Genomic DNA, 19,454 nt, shown 5'->3' with positions numbered 1-19,454 from the left:
GAAAGATTTAATCACTAAGTATTTTGCCAATTCAGATTATAAATACAACAAATAAATAATTGTGAAATTAACCCCACATTTACCAGCTGCAGTATTAAAGTAATGTAGGCCTACGTTAATGCATCAATAATTATAATACACTAATATACTAGTTAATATTCTGTAATAGGCCATTAGTACTTTAAATTCAACTTGTTCTTGTAGTAAAGTACATGGTTAAGTGTCATTGCTAATTTTACTCAAGAAAAAGATCTGAATACTTCTACCACTGGTTTTTGGTATGTTTAATCCTGGTATTCACATATTACTTAATGGACATCCTCGGTTTAGACAGCAACTCCCAAGCTGGGAGGTCAATTGAAAAAAGTGGGCAATTTCCCCTGGCAACCCAAAGGCCCTGGGTTCAATGTGTTATTTAATTTTTGGTAATTTCATTACTTGCTTATTTGTTTGGGAATTTGCACCACTAGAGGACAATTTCAACTGGTTTCCTGTGTAATCTTGTGGCCCTGTTATGTAGAGGGGTGCTGTGTCACTGTGCTAACATGGTGCAAAGGTTTCATCAAATAGGGAAAACTGACATAAAGACATAACCAGGCTAGTTAGTATTACAGAATAATATGAGTTTACTGGTTTCTGGGTCATCTAGAGTGTGCTATGTATATTTGATGGAAACTGAGGCAACAGAAGCTCATTAGCAAAATTTTGCTTTGGTGTCTTTAAACAGGTTCATAACTAAAATACTAAATTTATTGTTTATAGCCAATAATTCAAATGTTAAATATATTGTTGAACAAGGTTTCCATTTGAGGATCTGACTATAGCCTTAATATTTTAAAAGATCACATTTTCTTCTGTTTAACACATTTTTATTGCGTATTACTGCAATTTGATTCAATGTTATGGACACAGTCCCTGCATTAAAGATAAAATGGTATGGTGCAACATGCATAACATGGAAGGTTGGATCCTGGATTATCAACTGGAAAGAAAAATCTGTCAACTTCCCCAGGGGACCAGGTCCCCAGCTTCACTGTGCAGCAAGTGTTGGTAGTAATTAAATGTTTTTGTATTTAATCAAATTACCACAAAACAAACCTAGGACCAGATAACGTTCCAGCGATAAACAAAAAAAAAATGCAGTGCACAATATAGTCAATGGTTCATACAGGGCAAACTGCAGATTAATGGGGCCCTAGACACACTAATCCAGTCATGTCATTGATGCTGTACAGTGTCATATGGGACAAAAAAGTTCCAAAAATTACTGGGGAAAATGATGCTTTCAACATAAGTGTTAACATTCAACATTTTGTCTTGTGTAGCTTTGTGACAATTTCGATTTAACCCCTTGCTCTAAACACTTAGACATTTTTTTATTTTATACTTGATTAATCCTGCAAGGGAAATTACAATGTTTTAACTGTTAAAATACACATTACCATTATTTCATACACATTAAAAATAAGGCAATTGTTTTAAATTTAGCCGATTTTAGTATTACCTACTAGTTATACTGGATTTATATTAACATTTGGCAAATGTCCTTTTGTAGGGTTATGTCCAATATTTATCTAAACACACAAACCTCACATGCAACAATCTATAAAGAATGTATATGTTAATTGATTTTAAATGGAAACGAAACATTGCCATACACTCTTTGCTTTCTGCTACTTCTCACTGAAATATTGAAACATTATTTCAAGTAACAGAAGCATTTGAAACCAGGACTTCTAATTCAAATCACTGTACACAGGATGCAATTTAATACCAAAATTGATGATAAAGCCACTTCAGAGATAATCTCACTTTAATCGCATTTACCATTCATAACAATTTTTTCTCCTTTTTTTCCTTTTTTAAAAATAAAAAAAAAAAATGAGGAAACTGTACATTGATAGAGAAATTCCCAAACCCAAATGGATATTTCCACAAATATGTGGCAAATACATTTTGTTGTCTGAGGTGAAAACACAGTAATCCTTAAAGGACAAAACCATGACAAGTATGATAAGCTATGTAATGCATTTGAGCACAACAGAGCAGGAATTAGTTTAACCATTCTCAAATGTACTATCATTGACAGCATAAAAAACCCAACCAAGTCCAGTACTAGTGAACGTGATTGAAGTGAACGTTGCGAACGAGACTTTAGCATAGATCCCAGCTCTCAAACTTTCAATCATCCTGTTCCCTATTAAACACAGTATTACAATGTATTAAATTCCAAACAATACAGGTTACAAAATCCCTCAAGACACCTCGGGAATGTTTCAGGTAAACGCTCCCAGAGTTAAACATCAAATTCCTGATCTAGGCATGACTTAATGTCATGCAGAAATCTAAAGCCTAAAAGAAAAAGCCAGCGAGACAAGAAAAAAACAAAAAAACAAGTACAATGAGAGAACACCCCCCCCCCCCAAAAAAAAACATCACAATGGCCGAGAAGTTGGAGAAGAAACTGTATGGAATTTATAGTATTTAAAAAAAAATGCAGCGTGCCTAAAAACATTACCGTCTTATGAAAATAGATAAAAATATGATCTGCATTGTACAAGAAACAAGGTACAGGGAGCCCTGACAAGTGAGTCTATGGTGTCACTACTTGGCTTCTTTATCTTCCTCCTCAGCCTTGTCCTCCTTTTCCTCTGCTTCATCTCCATCTGCTACTGCAGCCTCCTGAAGGATGGAGAAAACATGCTTTACCTTTTTATTTTGGTTCTCTTTGAATCCTACTCCAGTGCAAATTTCACATGACAAGTGTTACAAAGAGATAAGCTCCTAATACCTTCTCAGCTTTTGCTTCACCATTTTCTGCAGAAATCTCTTCTTTCTCAACCTCAGGTTCTTCTTTCTTCTCCTCTGCCTTGGCGGGCTGTTTGGCTACCTTTTTGGTCTTGGGAGGTGCCTATGATGTAAAAAATAAATTAGTGCACCGTTTAATATGTGCAATATATAATAGAGCAATGAATTTTAATTATTATATATATTAACCTTTGTTTTCTCTGGCTGTGCTTCTGGCTGTGTCTCCTTCTGCAACACACACACAAAATACAATTATGTGCCAACAAGACGCCACAAAAATACACAATAGTAGAATATACACAGATTAAATTATAACGTCATGGTCTTTGCAGAACTTACGTTTTCCAACCGCCGAGACTTTCTCCTTATAGGCTAAAAAAAGAACACGAGATGATAGTTCAGATATTAAATCATACATACAGGGGATGACGGTGAAACATTGCATTTTGGGATTTTTAGCATATTGGTGTTTATGCTATCCCAAACAGTAAACTTTAATTTGAATCAGGTCGCTCATTAAAACGGGCACAATAGCAAATAATTGACCACTTTGGGTTGCATATTAACCAGCGCCTCCTAGAGGCTGTGCATCGTCACAACCCAATAGACTGACCAGGTGTAGATAAAAATATTTTAAGCTATCAATTGACACTTTCATCTCTAGAACTTCTGTTTCTTACATGCAAGATTTTAACTGGCTGCACTAGTTTATGTAAAATGTCGTCCTGCATCAATAAAGCCTCCTCTTTGTCTTGACAGAAAGTAGAACAAAATGTTCATTTGGGTACAAGCTTGGGTGCTGAGATCAGTTTGAGTGTTAATACTTGAATACCAACCTCTGTGCTGTCGTCTGCACCGGTAGACTATGAAAGAAAGAAAAAAAGGAAGAAATTAAAAAAGGCCAGCAACAACAAGCTTTCAGGATTGAGCTAAAGTGGGTGTGTAACGTAAAGAGGGGGATGGGCATCCCTCCCTCCCCTTAAGTCACAAAGAAATTATGCAACCTTGATGTGGGGAGGGGAATCTAACACGTTTCCAAGTTAAATAGAATGAGACAATTCTAGTTTATTCCCGCCTAGCGCTGTATTGCATCTGCATCCTTCACAAGACAGCCATGTTTTGGTTGAGAAAGCATGGTGCTTTAGGCAAAGAGCTACTAGGGAAGAGAAGCGGGAAGAGTTTAAGGGGGTTCCTACACACGCGCTTCCAATCCAATCGCCAACAGCGAAACCGCGTTATGTTCCCAACATAACTAACCCTCAGAATTGTTCCATGATTTATTCAGATAAAACAACCAGATGTGTCGCTGTCTTTGAGGATATATCAGCTGCCATGACGCTCCTAAAGATTGTAGGTTGCACCTCAAGGGTGACGCGCAACAGCTTTAAAGTACGCAGAGGTCAAATAAACAGTGCGGGCTGCAAATACTCAACTCTACATTTACTAAGTGAAAATATCTGACTAAATAATAGCCTAACGCATCAAACCCACGATCATTTCTAATGTCCAGAGGAGAGACAGTTCCTTGAAATGGCAACCTGTACATCGACGGTGGTTACACCCCTTTGTTTGATCGCAGCACAACGGTAAGCCAAGTGATTAAGACACGAACATATGCGCTACATTTTAGCAAAGTAACAAAGTAGTCTTATTAGAGGACAACATGGATTTTTGCAAACGTGTTCGATGAAAAAGCCAATTGAACTGCACTAAGTAAAAAGGCGCCACTTCCCTCTATCAACATGGTAGACACCAGTGACACGAGCACAGAAAAGGTTGACTTCATGCATGCTCATGGACTCATGTAGCAAGTACTAAGTACGTTGCATTACAGCGCTTGCAATGTTAAAAGGTACATTGCAGCGAAATGGAGCATTTAACAGATGTTACAATATGTACAAGGATTCATATTTCACATACTTTTCATGTTTTAACTTACTTTAGTTTTCCTTCCCATTGTTGCTACGCTTGTACCGTAGAGATAAAAGAATAACGCAGCCTTTCACAGTTTACGAAATAAAATGTGGGTCAGACGTTAAATACACCTCAGCCTACACCTCCAGCTCCAGAGCGTCTGTAACTTAAAATTAACGTTCGACCACTACTAGAACCAGCTCAAACTGGATTGGATGCCCCTCTCTGTATATTTTATCCATTTATCCTACCAACCGAGCAGGGAGAGTAAACCCCCGCCCCTGGCTTCCAGTGATTGGCTTTCAGGTCGAGGCAACACATTTTTGAACCATAACATTTTACCTGTGTGGGCAGGATTGAATGCCAATCAGTTAACCAAGCCAACTTTCTTTTTGATCACAGGCTGTTCCCGGGGTGTGTAAAACTTGGAAAATGCAAGACAATCGTGAGGTGTTACATACAAAATTGAACGCATATACAAAAATACTCTTGCCAAGTCTTAAAACGTGTGTGGTCAGTGTTTGTTTTTTCTAAAGCCCTTGGACAGTGCCATTAGAAGTCTTGTTATTAAAATGTATTGTGATTACACTTCACCAACTCATATTTACTATCATCATATGATGAACATCAATTTGTTCATTGGTGTTGTAAAGACAACATGTAGACCTATGTAATTTAGCCATAACCAGAATAACCTGAATTCTTATGTAATTTGGCCGTCAGCAGCAGCTCCACAGCTGTAACAAGGAGGAGGAACAAAAATGGCGTCTGGCTATGCGTGGTTCCTTGTGCTGGGCTCGGTTTTCCTGTGCAATCTCATGAAAACACTACTGCCCACAATATCCTCTTGCGTAAGTAGGGGCTATTTCTTGAATATACGAAGTGTGTGCTTCGAATGTATATGCTATTACTAAATGTGTAATTCCTCTAGCTTCGTCCTAATCACAGCAGACTATTGTTGACTAGCTTAGCTGAGCTTACTGTAAGCTAATAGATAATGCTAGCTACGTGTATGAAACAACGTAGCTGTTATGCTAAAGTCAGAGGGTGGGGTTTTCCCGAGATCTGGCTACACCGGGGGGCATTTTGTGCTGCACCATTGTTCAAATTTAAGAAGCCGATTGTAACGCTGGCTAGGTAATTGTTTAACTGCAAAATATAGCTTCAATACTGAACATCTGTTCACTAAACGTCTGGGGACGAGAACCATAGGGGATACCACCTTTTTATTTTCAAGCATTAACATTTAAGAACTGTGATTGCTTATTTGCATCCATAAACAACAGCCTACATTTCTGATTTCCCAATAATAGCGTTTGTCCTTCTTTAAAGCTCTCAAAGATGGTGCAGAAAGATGCTGAGCAGGAGAGTGAGATGAGGGCTGAAATCCAGGAGATGAAGAAGGAGCAGGCCTCGATTAGCATGATGGATGAGTTTGCTAGATATGCCAGATTGGAGCGCAAAATTAACAAAATGACAGACAAGCTGAAAACACACGGTGAGAGACTAAAGTACTTGCTGTGACTGATATATTAGCATACTCAATGTGACTGTCAAAGCCCCAAAATTAAGTCCAATATGATAGTAACAGACAGCCTTTGAGAAGCTTCAATTCTCAGTATAGCATTGACACAAGCTCAGGAACGTATACAAACAGCTACACTACAATCTATAACCTTTTAAGTTTCTGTGACAGTCAAAACAAATTGCACATACATACACTTTATAAAGTTTGTTGCAGGGCCCTTTTTTGTTGGTGTTCCTGTTATTTATTCCACCCCATATAGAGTTCAGCCGTTTTGATTAGTTCAGTCCTTCAGCCGGCTTTAGGATTATCTTGTCACAGACAGAAAGGGGCTAATCAGAATTTCAGTAAAATACACATTTACAGCAGAGCAACCGCTGTTTCAGATTGTTTCTGTTTTCTTTTTCTTAACTGCCCACTACATTTTCCATGTCTCAGTTATACAGCCCATGTACGCTAAAAGCATTATTAATGAAATGTCCAAAATTGAAATGAACAAAAGATTTACTTAATGTACAATATCAATCTTCTTATGGGTTTAATTTACAATACAAGACCTTTCAAACAATTTACTTTTGTGATATTTGCCATATTACCCTATCACTAGGTGGAGCACATTAATTGTGCAATGTACAAAAATAAGTGCTTAGACTGGATTTAAACCTCTAAATTGCAGCCCACGTATCTGATTGTTTTATTTCAGTCGTTCAATTTGATTGTATATAGGTACCAAAAAGAACAGTTGTTAAACAATAACCTTTCTTTTTGGTCCCTATAATCTGACTGAGGTGCAAAAATTACATTTTCTCCACCATCATCATCATCATCATCATAGTCTTAATTGAGGATACAAAAAACGGTCTATAGCACAATATAAAACCAGCAAAGGACAGACAAATACAAGACAAAACACACAAAATACGAAATGACTATATCAGCCAGAGTACCACAATTCACAGCAGCAGTGTTCAGATATTAGTGTATTAGACTAAATCGCCACAATCTCAAAGTGAACCTAACCACACTCATTGCACAGTTCACCAGTGTTGCAATCATGCTGTTAAATGACTAATGTAAACATACATCTGTACATGAGATTCCTGAGTACCGCAGGACAGGTGTATACATCAACAATTAAAATATTTGGCTTGCGCGGGGTATTCAGTCTGATTAGCAGGCTAAAAGGCATGCCGATCCTGTTGAAGAAGGCTGCATGACCACAAAATTAATGTATGAGTCTAACAGTTGTGTATTTTCTCACTTTTGCAGTAAAATCAAGAACAGCGCAACAAGCCAAAATGAAATGGGTGGTAAACATTGTCTTTTACATACTGCAGGTAGGTGGAAATTCTAAGTAGAAGCACATAAGCGCAAGCACAGCAAATGCATTTAGTTGTAGATTCCAAGTTTCTCCACCGCATGGTATCTACTCGACTCGTCTTTTTTTGGTTTTCCATTATGAAAAAAAAGTCCCCGGCACCTGTTAACGGGTACTTTTTGTAGTACTACCGCAATCGAGGTTCCACGCGAGCTGAGGTGATACCAAAAGCAGACGTGAAAACCTGCAGACTGCTGATTGGTCGGAGAGAATTGTCACTATTCATTGCGTCGTCATTGCTAGTGACAGACGGGGGCGGGGGGGTGTCCTGAACAAACCCGCCGTATTGAAATAGTTTAGCCAATTTAGCTGTTTTTTTCTTCTGGCTATAACAGCCACATGCCGAGAATCAAAGACAACACACCTTCGACGTTCTCTGTGTGTGTCACTGCAGTTTCCTGCTATGACGACCAGCCAAGGCTTACGTCACGCATGAGGCGGTACTAATCTGCAATGGAAAAAGGAGGACAGGGCACCGCGGCCAAGTCGAGGCAAGTCGAGCAGGTACCATTAATGGAAAAACGGCTATGAGGCATACACAGAGCTATTTTGGTACCACAAATGTAAGCATGGACCATGATACAAAACCTCTATGTTATCTTAGTACTTTATCCCTTATGTTGTCCTCGGGTCAAATTGATCCGTTTTCTTATATCAATGTTCTTTTTAACTACCCAAAATGACTTGATTGGCAAGTACAAATCTTTACTTTTACTATGGGATGTCTTACTCAATTTTATAGCATTTGAAAAAAAATTAAAGTGGTTTTGTAAAAGTTTACATATTCTAGTCTGTGATTAACCATCAACATACTTTTCTTTAATTTTAGTCTAAATACTTTCAAATTTCTGCTTTTCTAACTCAAACATTAGGTTTCATTTCCTGTAAATGAGGTTTATTGAACATAAATTCCCAAAATAACTGTAAATTTTGCAAAACGTTAGTGTTAGTGTTGAAATCGTCCAAAAAAAGTGACAAACATCGAAAAAAAAAACGTAAAAAGTGTCAAATTGGACAAAAAAGTGAGAAAAAGTTAAAAACATTGATAGAAAAAAGGCCTCAATAAAAGTTTTGATTTCAAGAAGACAACACAAGGGTCATTTGGATAATTTTTAGAAATAGAAGGTAAACGTTGATATTGCTAGCATAATGTTAAGCTAATAAAATACCAATTACGTATGATACACCTACATATTTCTTTTTGTCAGGCTGCTCTGATGATCTCCTTGATATGGAAGTATTACTCTGATCCAGTGACAGTGGTCCCCAGTAAATGGATTGCCCCCATAGAGCGCCTTGTGGCCTTCCCAACAGGAGTGGCAGGTAATCAATCAGTTTTTAATATTTGATAGAATAAAAGAGAATTATGAACAATACGTGCAGAACAACTCATCTATAACTATATAATACACAACAGAAATTGGGTCTACCTTGATAATGCCATAACCAAATTCCTTTTGTTTAGATTTTTCTTTTACTGATTCAAACACAAAGCTGATGTGTATGTATATATAAATTACAATATGACGTACTTTCCCTAAGTTATGCATTCACTGAGAGAGCACTTCTTTCCCTTCAGGTGGAGTGGGAATCACATGCTGGCTGGTGGTTTGCAACAAAGTGGTTTCACTGGGTCTCCATGCCGTCAGCTAGAAACAGCTGGTTTAATACACTGGTTTTCTAACTTATTGTTTAATATTTAGTTAATAAAAGCCACAAATTGGTTTCATTTTTTTGTCCGCTGGTTCAGACCAACATGTAGAAATGCATTGCATTTTTTGTAAGCATTTTTTGTTTCATATTGCAACATAGTATTAAGGTGATGTCTAATTGTGTTCTTTTTGTTTTAAGTTAATTGTTATGATGTATTGGCCTTATTATTTAAAAACATAATAGTTTGGTAATGTTGAAATGCCTTTTGAAAAAAATAAAAAAAATAAACTTCTATTTATTCTAAAGTTACAAGTTGGCAAGCAAGAACAAGTCAGGTAGATTTTCTTGTTGTAAAGGATTAAAACAAATAAGATAGTTTGCAATGGACCTCTGTGTATCTCTTGGTCAAACAATCATTTATTCAGAGAAATACTTCAGTATGAGAAACTCTGCTTCCACTACAGAAACAATTCCCTCATCCACTTTTTGTAAAGTCGACATGTTTGACCTTAGCTGTGTTCTTCTGTATAGTCGCTAAATGACTATACTTGGACCAAAGAGCTCCTCATCAGCCTGCTCTTTCTTAAATGAATGCATTTTACTTGTCCTGAGGGCTACAGACTCCATCTACCCTGGATTTCCCAGCTTGTAGACAAAGCTCATGAATACCACTGCTGAGGGTCTCCAACTTGATCAGGCTCTTGGCACTTTGACAGGGACTCAAGTCCACACGGCTGTAGGCAGGTCTTCCACTGTGCAGGTTTTCAATAGATTGTTTAAAGGTGTAGTTGTGTCTGATTTTGGGGAGCTTGTATCCTTTTCTTTTGGGTTTAGTTGCATTCAGAGAATCTTTTAAAATGTATGATGTTTCGCTCTCATGTTCCACCTGTGGGGCCTCTGATGCCTCTTTTTCTTCGTCACTTTCACCCTCAGTTTGATATTCTGGGCTCACTTCTGAAGAACTACCATGCTCACTGGTTTCTGAAAACAAATATTAAACTTTTTTGATAAATACTGACTGACCTGAAAAGAAAACATGTTTAGCTCCAATACTAAGACCCCATTCTAAGTTTGCTCTTAATGTCTGGGGTGTTTGTTGTCTTGTGTGAGAGAGATTTTGGTGCATTACCACTATGGTATTTTGTCTTTTAACATCTTACATTGCTTGTAGTTGTCAGTTTGTTATTACAGTACACCAAACATGTAACATTAATTAAATGCTCACCTGCACATGTCTCCGTACACTCTTGGCGATTCTCTTCTAATGTGACATTTGCAGACACCCCTGCCTCTGGCTTTTCTATTACCAAAGACTCCTGCATTGGATTGTAACACTGAAATGATACACAGGCTTTATTAGAATGAAAAATGAAAAAAAAATCTAGAGCTATTTGGATAATAAGACAAATTCATACAGTATACAACAAAAATTACAGTTCTGAAAAGTCTAGAGGCAAGGAAATGTCTTCAAATGTCCAATCAACACAACTACATACAGCATAAGTTAACAGTTAGGCAAACAAGTAAAATGGGGTGTAAAAATTCTGAACATACACCACCCAGGACCATATTTAAAAACCACCAGGACCATGGTACTGTCTGTTGGATGGTATTGTACAATATCTGTTCTTTGTACATGCTGGCTCTGTTTATATGTTTTTACTATGGCTGCAGCATGGGTTAAGTGCCCAAGACACATTTCCCATGATGTGGGACGATAAAGTTAATGTTGAATCTTGACAATATTTGAATGATACCCAGTTCACAGAGCTCTCTTGCTCCTCCAGCCTTTCTTCAGTCACATGTTCAAACTCCGAAAGACTTGCAGCCGCAGTGGGGAGAAGGACTAATCCGTCTTTTTGAACCTTGCTTTCACTGCCTGTAAATTAGAAACAAATCAGACAAAAACCACTTAAGCCAAAACAAATTTATATATAGAAAAAACTGAGTGAGAGTAGCTTGTTATGTTTGTATACCTGTTTTGGAAGATCTGTGAGAGTAAATATTGTGAGTTTCCAGTTTTCTCTTTCTATCCTGTAAAGAAGAAACAAAAGAGGCAATGTATACATAGTCAAATATCAGATATCTCTTACATGTTCAGCCAACGCAACCTTGAAAGTTATTGTGGAATATCATTAACAAAAATAAGATCATTTGAAATCTACGCCTGGGAAATGCTTGCATAGAACTTTAAATTCTAATGTTTGGTTTTCTCAGTGTCATTGGACACTGCACCATCAAACAAGCATTAAGATCTCAGTATCTCTGGTTGAGTAATTGGTAATCTTCTGTGGAAAATATTGATCCAGACATCTCAACCAAATTCTCCCACAAACGCTTAGTCTGACAGAAATGCGAAACAATGTTATTATGGGATGCAAACTGCTACCATAACTGAAGACAGAAGCTTCCACAATAAACCATACTGCATGTAAACAAGGACATCTCTGATGCTGTAAAGAACATTGCCTGGGAAACAGCTCTTTTTAACTTACTTGAACTTCCTTGTTTAGCTGATATATTTGCTCTTGAAGACAGCAGGATATCTTTCTCGCCTCGTTGGTCTTTCTTTCTTCAGTGACTATTTGGCGATTGAATGAGGCATGGCACAACTCAAGTTTCTTCTCCAAGTCCTAGAATATAGCATTAAAGACAAAGCGAGCAAAGAAATAAAATCCTAAAAAAAACACATTACTGTTTATATCCCCAGTGTGTTGGTGTGGATGTTACATTTCTCGGCTGTGGCCATGAGGTCTGCTAGGAGTTCTAGAGTATCAGAATGAACAGTATCACCGACCACCATCCCATGCCCCTGCTCCTTCATACCAAAATCCTCTTGTCCTTGTCCTCCAGTTCTGCATAGGCCCTGGTCAGTCTGAAGGTGAGTTCCTCCCTCTCCAACAGGCTGTGATCCTGGCTGAGCAGCTGTAGGTGCTTGAGACTGGCCTTTGCACTTAGCAACTTATTATCTGTGGTTTGTAGCTGCTTTGACAGATTGTCACGGCAGGCACGGGTGTCACGGAGCAACCCCTGTAGGACCCGGACCTCGTTGCTGTGTTTGGTGAGGATCTGGGGATGGCGTCAGGAGAAATTGTAAGAGAATTGCTGTAATTATTGCTGGGAAATCATAAAGGCATTAAATGGAAAAACAGAAAAAAAATTCTGCCTGTGGAAAGAAACATATGAGCACGCATTGGTTCCTCTCTCCAGGCAGAAGATCTGCAACTTGTCATTTTGAATCTTTAATGAGAGTGGATGTAGGCTCCGGGGTTCACACATATAAAAGGATTCTGACTTAAGGATGAGCTCCAACCATCAGACCAGTGATACCAAAGGGACAACCCACCTGTGAGAGGCCGCCCTCAGAGTCTTGGAAGTGCTTCAGTGCCACCGTGTGGCGAAGCTGGAGCCTCTTCAGCAGCTTGTTCTCAGTCGTGGCTTCGCTCAGCTGCTGCTGCAGATGCCCCACCTGGCTCTTCAGCTCGCTGATGCAGTTTAAGTCGGCAGACTTTAAAACCTGCATTGGCTTGATCGGAGCCAACTTCAGGACTTGGCGGTTTGCACTTTTGTTTGTCTTCTGACTGTGGGCTCCTTGTGCTTTTTTACCTAAAAAAGAAGAAAAAAATGTTTGCGATAGTGTGAATTGCATCCAATATGTTTACATATAAACAACACAAGTCCTACTACACAGGTGTTAAATAAAATGCCTTCTTTTCTTCTGCATGTTTTTGATGACTGCCACTTGTCTGATGTCTTGACTTCTGGGTTCTTGTCTGTAAGTGAGTCAGCCTGGTCTTCAAAGTCAGGTGAGTAGTGTGAGCTATTAGAGCCACAGCCCAGTCTGGAGGGAGAGGACCACCTAGAGGTGTTAGTGCTGCAGCTCACAGCATCACCATCTCCCTCCTTGTGTTCAAAGCCCTGCTGCATCAGGCCCTGCCGCCTCACACTCATCACTTCTTTATAGCCTTCTCCACTCTGGGAAAAGAAGAACAAAAACAGGGAATTCAAAGTAGGCTACTAATAAAGTAGGACACCATTGTTGGGTTAAAACGATATACAAAGCTTTTCTATATGTAATCACTGCTTAAAAGTTTAATAACAACCTTTCTTTTTGGTCCCTGTAATCTGATTTTGACTGGGGTGCAAAAAATAACATTTTCTCCACCATCAACTCGATGATAATCGATGTAGCCTGAAAATATAAGAGCATCATACCCTTTCCTTGCAAATTGTCTTGCTCTTTTCTCTCCTGTGGCACACTGCTGACGGTACAAGTTGGAAATATTTAGCTAGCTACGTGCTCATTAACGCTAAATCATTTTATCAACGGGTTATCAACTTTTTTGTAAAGACACTGTCACGGTTGTCATGGTAACTAGCGGAACAATTGGTAAATACTTTTTTTACTTTTATAAATTTTTAATATAGAAATAAAATAAATACATGTTTTTCTTTTGTTCAAATGTTAAAGCTAATCGGAAACACTTCTTATAGAAGAGTTGCATTATAAAATAATAAAATGATATGACAAATATATATGTAGGCCTAATATAATACAAAATATAAAATATATAGGCGTAATGTTTGCCCCTCAGGAACCTTAAACGGGCCAGAGTTCCTGCGTTTGGAAACCAAAGCCTGACAGCCTATGTGCTGATCGGTGCTATTTCTGTCCATATATGCACTCGGCTCAGGAGCAGGAGACTTCACTGTCCTCTGCGACAGACAGCTGAAGTTGCCAATCAGTCTGTGTGGAGCTGCGCCCCTAGGGGCCAACCCGCCAATCCTGCACTAATGGAGCTTGGAGACCAAAATAGCCTCAGCTGTGTGTGTGTGTGTGTGTGTGTGTTTGCGTGTGTTTGTGTGTGTGAGACAGAGGAGAGGAGGAGGCCGCGTGCTCCTTTAAGAGCCTACTTGTTGCATAGGCTACTCTACAAAATATATTGTAACAAAATGGTTATCAAAGTATTTCTCGCGTCTTCATCGGGATCCACTGCGGTAAGCCTTCCGTCCGTGCGACGGAGTTCTCGTTAGAGTCAACTTTCCCGTTTGTCTGCCACTTCTTAAACCGATCAGGACTTTCACTCACTCTGATTCAATAGCGCTAAACCTCGACATGAATGTCACTTGCCTTTGATTTCGCATAGGTAAAACCTATTGGCATGTTTATGATTTGATGTGTCCTTAGTTGTATGATTCAGCATCGCTTCAATAGCCTATAATTCAATTATCTCGCTAGTCTGTGTGATTTACATGCAGAACTTTCTAGAACAGGGACTCCCAAATGTTTTTTTTTAATGTCACGGACCCCGATAGGACGCTTTAGACCACATAGACAGTGTCGGTGGAGATGTTGACCATAAGAAACAGCCTTTGCATATTATTTTTGATCAGATTTAGGCTACTTTGAGGTAATCGGAAGAACTACAGCAGGGAGGGGTGAATTTGTATTCTGGATCTACTTTTGGCAAACCTAAGTAAGCAGTTTGAACCAGTCAAAGGATGACATGGTGGCCCAATTGGCTAGCGGTGTTGTCTTACAGCAGAAAGAGCTGTGTTTGATCCTCTGAGTGGATTTTGTTTGCATGCCCCAAGCTTGTCTGTCTTCCTGGGATAGGTTCAAAGTCCACATACTGTCTTTAAAAATGAGTAGATTTCAATTCATGACTGAATACACAAATTTACTTTGTATCTTACAAAATACAGATCCTACCAGTGTTTATCATGTTTATTTAGGGACCATATTTCATATTTAAATGATACACACCAATTATCCTGAGAGAAACGGCAATTTTCAATCTTGGAAGTTAAATTTTACAGCCTTATCACCACGCTTATGTTATTTATTTTCTGCCTCCCAGATCAAGAAGAAGCAGCAAGATGTGGTTGGCTTCCTGGAGGCTCTTAAAGTGGACTACACTCAGCTGGACATCGCCTGCAACGAGGAGAACCGCATGTGGATGAGGCAGAATGTCCCTGAGGAGAAGAAGCCTGCCAACGGGATCCCCCTGCCTCCTCAGATTTTTAATGAAAATGGCTACTGTGGGGTAAGTACACAGAAACATTCTTATATAATCATCGTTATCACCAGCGATTGACCCCAGACTTCACTTAAAAATGTGCAAACCTCTGCAGTAAAATACACAATATACAATTCAATGTGGGCCATGAGACACGTGGGCAGGTGTACGGAGAACCATAAAGTCCTATAATCAGAGGACATGTTATTGATTATCCTCTATATACAATTACTAGACTGTACAGACATGCTCGGGATAATTAGCCTACTAGGAATAGAAGATAGACTGAATTGTTATAGAATGCTTTCTTTTGTTTTCACGCAGGACTATGAAACATTCTTTGACGCAAAGGAGGACAACATGGTATACGCCTTCCTGGGGCTGCCCCCTCCTCCTGGGTCAAAGGTTGGAACTATTTTTTGTTTTCTCCTGTGGACAAAAAACAACTTCTAAACATAATAATCTAATTTCTATCATTCATATGCCAGGCTGTGAATATGCTGTATTGGGACAGCGTCAAAGATTTTTTTTATTTAATCAAAGAGTTTATATAGTTCAAATATAATATATAGCAAGCAAATTTTCGTTGGACTTTCTGCAGTGCATCATATCCTTGAACTGTTTGTAGTGATTTTTACAGTATGTGGCATTAGTTCTTTAAAATATTACTTTTTTTAACTACTACAACAATACAACTTTGGCAAAATATCACTATAACCATTAAAGCTGTGCAATTAATAGAATTACTCAAGCAATCATCAGAGCATCACTAAAGCCCTGCTCGAGGCAGGAATGAACACCTGCCCAATACCTGTTTATCTGATGATGACATTTTTGGTTATTGTGTTATGCATACATCCCGCATACAGCCCACATGGGCTTACAAGACAGCACAACTAATTTAAACCACATCCAGAATGCTGCACAATCATTTTCAAGCACTAGGTAGATAGATACTATAGAGTCCAAAATACTAATAACAATACCAGATGACATAACTTGCATAATCATATTTTCAGATCTTACTGCCTTCAAAAAAATTCATACTGTAACTGTTAAAGCATCCATAATTGTAACCTTAAACATGTTGTAATGGATGCCTTTTATTTCAAGAAAACCATTTTGATTTGACAACATTCAGAGTGGTTGTAACTTCAAAACGTGGAGGAGATTTTGGGTCGTGATCCAAACAGTCAAGCCCTGATTCTGTACGATACTCTTATGTTTAACCTGATCATTTTACTGACACAGGAAGCAGAACTGGCCGACGAGGAGCATATTGTGGAGAACGGGACTCATGCTGAGGAAGCTAACACAGAAGAGAACCCTGATGACTCAATAGTAATACCTTTGATACTTTGATTTCCCCCATCATGCTATGTTTCTTTTCCCTCCTTTTCCTTTCCACCCGGTGTACCTTCTGTCCATACCTGTTGACTTGAACAGACCCTTCATTTCCTCTCCTCCTCTCGGCCCCGGTCATCCCATTGACTAAAGGCTTTGTGTTCTGCATGAGTTAGAATCTTTAGTTCACAATAACACACCATACTGAGTGTTCTTTATAACACCGTATCACTGTGTTTGTACTGCCACAGAGGTGTGAAGCATCATGTTTCTACAATCCCGTCTACGACGATAAAGACTTTACAAAGTGCAATATGTTTGCTTTTCATTGTGAAAATTGAAGTGTTGTTTCATTATTGTGTTTTTTTCAATGCATCCTTTAAAAAAAGTATTTAGTTTCTTTTATTCTTCATGGTTCCAGTGACTTTCTACCTATTTTCCTCCCAAAAGAAAATCCTCAGTTTCACCAGAGTGCCGATTACTACAGCCCAAATCTAGAGATACCAAAGAGCACATGCCATTCGCTTTCTGCATTTAATTCATGCATCTTTAAAATAGAACAATATTTAAGAAATGTGGGTCCAAGATATGAAAGATTTGACTCCACTGATTTTCTACGTTGTGATTTAAATTAACTAAAGAAGATTTAATGGATTTTATGATTGTGTTTTTCCACGAGGTTGGCTAAAAAACACAACTGAAGAGTTCTGCTTAGCTGGAGCTGTGACCTGTCTTTTGCTGTCCCACAGAGTACAACACAATGCTGCATTAGGAAAGTACTAACTGAGTTTATTTTAGGTGTATTTTCTTTCCAGCTTTTATTGTTCAACATTTTGGGAAATACACTTATTTGCTGAGAGTTATATGAAAAATAATGTTACACTCGTGTCTGTAAGGTAAATTTGAAGCCAAGCCTGTGTGCTTAGCTTAGCACGAAGACTGGAAACAGGTGGAAACAGCTAGCCTGGCCCTAGCCATGTCCAGAGATAACAATATCGGCCTACCATTACCTGGAAACCTCTCTAACATGTTATATCTTGTTTGTTTAATCTGTAATAATCTGGCACCACATAACAAACTGTTGTCAAACCATTCCTTTAAGGTTGTGCCGGATTCTCACATGTGACAAAAAAAGCTGTCTTCAATCCCGATGCATCGTCCCAAACTTTAGATTTTTTATAAAGAACGTACTAAAACCTATTAACTTCTACTACTTCTTCCCCTCCTCCACTTTATTCCCAGGATTGACTAACATCTACAGTCCCATTTAGGTTTCTGAATCTCTTCAACCGATCAGTCTTTGTGTTGTTGAAACAGTGCATGAATACTTATTCCAATATCAATAATATTTAAAAAAAAAATTTTATATCCCATTACTTGTTTTCACCTCACGATAAGGAGGTTCCAGAAGAGGAGCGTAATGGGAATGATGAAGCCACGGAGGGAGAAACAGTAGGAGACGAGGCCCCCGCAGAGGAGGACCAGCTAGTGGAAGAAACAGACGAGGTCACAGAAGACACAGTAATTGCCACTCCACTACAATCCAACCTCTCCTAGTTTTGCCTCTCCCTTCATCCCTTGAATGTTTTGAATTGAATGTCTTCTCCTCCACCTTCCTATCATTCCTGGAATGCTCTGTTTTCCCTTCCCTCACCATCTCCACTGTCCCTCTAATGTTGTCCTTTCCTTCCACATTAAGGGTTTGCCTCCTTTTAAAGTGCCTGTTGTCCTAGTACTGCATCTCCTCGTCAAGTCTGGATTCAGTTATTTCTTAACCAAGCCACAATTGTGTAACATTTCTGTTTACTGTTCTCATTCACTGTTAATTGGACATTTAACTTCTTTATTGTTGGATTTTTGCAACTTTTTATGGGTTTTAACCTGTTGTTGTTGTTTTATAAAATTTGTCTTTGTATTTTGCTGATGACATTGTTACCACTTATTTTCCATCCTGCATTTCACTGCATATCCAATTACTATTAACCGTCCTGGTTAAGGTGTGTCTGTAGTGTCCCACAAACACCCCACTTTGTTTGGTTCAATAAGCCTGAGCTGTGGATGCTGTTTTACTATGAATATGTGTTATATGTGGGGATTTGTCTGTCTGACATCTCTAATGCTTTATCTCTTCTGTCAGCAGGCCCAGGAAGAGGAGGAAGAGGAACAGGTAGGTTTATCAAATGTTTATGAACACACTTATGTTTGCTTGCCAGTGATCTGAAAATCTGAAAAAATTATAATTACTAGCATGAGCTGAACTTGAAGGGTGTCTATTAAATGTCAAAATAATTGGTTTTAATTCTCCCCTGAAAGCCGGATTAATAATAATATATTTTTTTTAAATTGTCCTTCTGATTGTCGTTCACAATTGGTTTTAAGAGCCTCAAAGAGTTTATATTATTGAGTTTCTCTTCCCATTTAAAAAATTTTTTTTTATTACTCAAACATGAATGTTGTTTTTAATCAATATCCATGTGAAATGTATGTGAAATATATAATCCTCTCTTGGTAATAATGTAGTGAGTTAGTCGATCCAGATGATCAGCCATATCCCAAGGTACAAACCCACAATGACAGTATTTGCAGTGTTTAACACTCCGGTTCTAGTGTAACCTCTCCCTTTCTCTGTTCACCATTATTTAGTTTTTCCACATCCCTTTGTCTGTGCAGACACGTTTGAATGCTTGAAACCTTTTTTCCCCCTATTTTGTAGCCTCTGAAAATATACACTCACCTGCCACTTTATTAGGTACCCCATGCTAGTAACGGGTTGGACCCCCTTTTGCCTTCAGAACTGCCTCAATTCTTCGTG

The 19,454-nt window shown here is 38.5% G+C and overlaps 4 protein-coding genes across 55 annotated transcripts in view; 2 read left to right on the top strand and 2 right to left on the bottom strand.

The window, feature by feature from the left end:
• Positions 1 to 1,852: 1,852 nt before the first annotated feature.
• Positions 1,853 to 5,013, bottom strand: si:ch73-281n10.2 (uncharacterized protein LOC561719 homolog). The gene is made up of 6 exons (XM_034866843.1): positions 4,748 to 5,013; positions 3,645 to 3,671; positions 3,148 to 3,180; positions 2,998 to 3,036; positions 2,792 to 2,911; positions 1,853 to 2,682 (listed from the first exon to the last, which is right to left on the bottom strand). Exons 1-6 carry the CDS (start codon positions 4,763 to 4,765, stop codon positions 2,605 to 2,607), a joined length of 315 nt encoding a protein of 104 aa, XP_034722734.1. The 5' UTR covers positions 4,766 to 5,013; the 3' UTR covers positions 1,853 to 2,604.
• A 292-nt stretch (positions 5,014 to 5,305) lies between these two features.
• get1 (guided entry of tail-anchored proteins factor 1) lies at positions 5,306 to 9,743 on the top strand. 2 transcript variants are annotated; one of them, XM_034866841.1, is made up of 5 exons: positions 5,306 to 5,573; positions 6,055 to 6,220; positions 7,517 to 7,584; positions 8,834 to 8,948; positions 9,205 to 9,743. In XM_034866841.1, the coding sequence occupies exons 1-5, from the start codon at positions 5,484 to 5,486 to the stop codon at positions 9,276 to 9,278; spliced, it is 513 nt and encodes a 170-aa protein (XP_034722732.1). In that variant the 5' UTR covers positions 5,306 to 5,483; the 3' UTR covers positions 9,279 to 9,743. The 2 variants fall into 2 exon arrangements, with proteins under 2 accessions (XP_034722732.1, XP_034722733.1); XM_034866842.1 differs by lacking the exon at positions 5,306 to 5,573 and adding an exon at positions 5,689 to 5,934.
• Positions 9,744 to 9,866: 123 nt separating this feature from the next.
• The window catches only part of LOC117941757 (lebercilin-like protein), a 16,925-nt gene continuing 7,337 nt past the window's right edge, over positions 9,867 to 19,454 (bottom strand). Inside the window, exons 2-10 of one of the 2 annotated variants that reach the window (XM_034866786.1) lie at positions 13,495 to 13,653; positions 12,986 to 13,253; positions 12,625 to 12,884; positions 12,105 to 12,347; positions 11,774 to 11,911; positions 11,255 to 11,312; positions 11,036 to 11,157; positions 10,504 to 10,612; positions 9,867 to 10,259 (exon numbers count right to left, since the gene is read on the bottom strand). In XM_034866786.1, coding sequence (XP_034722677.1) covers positions 9,877 to 10,259; positions 10,504 to 10,612; positions 11,036 to 11,157; positions 11,255 to 11,312; positions 11,774 to 11,911; positions 12,105 to 12,347; positions 12,625 to 12,884; positions 12,986 to 13,229 — 1,557 coding nt within the window. In that variant the 5' untranslated portion in view covers positions 13,230 to 13,253; positions 13,495 to 13,653 and the 3' untranslated portion in view covers positions 9,867 to 9,876. Of the gene's footprint in view, positions 10,260 to 10,503; positions 10,613 to 11,035; positions 11,158 to 11,254; positions 11,313 to 11,773; positions 11,912 to 12,104; positions 12,348 to 12,624; positions 12,885 to 12,985; positions 13,254 to 13,494; positions 13,777 to 19,454 lie in introns of those variants that run through there. The other variant, XM_034866787.1, reaches the window with a different exon arrangement.
• Positions 14,141 to 19,454, top strand: part of sh3bgr (SH3 domain binding glutamate-rich protein) — an 11,426-nt gene continuing 6,112 nt past the window's right edge. For 16 of the 50 annotated variants that reach the window (XR_004655972.1, XM_034866821.1, XM_034866822.1 and 13 more), the window contains exons 1-6: positions 14,141 to 14,276; positions 15,140 to 15,325; positions 15,623 to 15,703; positions 16,550 to 16,639; positions 18,041 to 18,163; positions 18,780 to 18,809. Coding sequence is in view for 49 of the 50 variants with exons in the window: in XM_034866821.1 (XP_034722712.1) it covers positions 14,232 to 14,276; positions 15,140 to 15,325; positions 15,623 to 15,703; positions 16,550 to 16,639; positions 18,041 to 18,163; positions 18,780 to 18,809 (555 nt within the window). In the remaining variant the exon portion in view is untranslated. The remainder of the gene's footprint in view (positions 14,277 to 15,139; positions 15,326 to 15,622; positions 15,704 to 16,549; positions 16,640 to 18,040; positions 18,164 to 18,779; positions 18,810 to 19,454) is intronic. The other 34 variants (XM_034866826.1, XM_034866819.1, XM_034866820.1 and 31 more) reach the window with 8 other exon arrangements.

Source organism: Etheostoma cragini, chromosome 3 (assembly GCF_013103735.1).
Source record: "Etheostoma cragini isolate CJK2018 chromosome 3, CSU_Ecrag_1.0, whole genome shotgun sequence".
Lineage (NCBI taxonomy): Eukaryota > Metazoa > Chordata > Actinopteri > Perciformes > Percidae > Etheostoma > Etheostoma cragini.
Note: the sequence above shows the minus strand (reverse complement) of the source record. Positions and strands in the feature narration are given on the sequence as shown.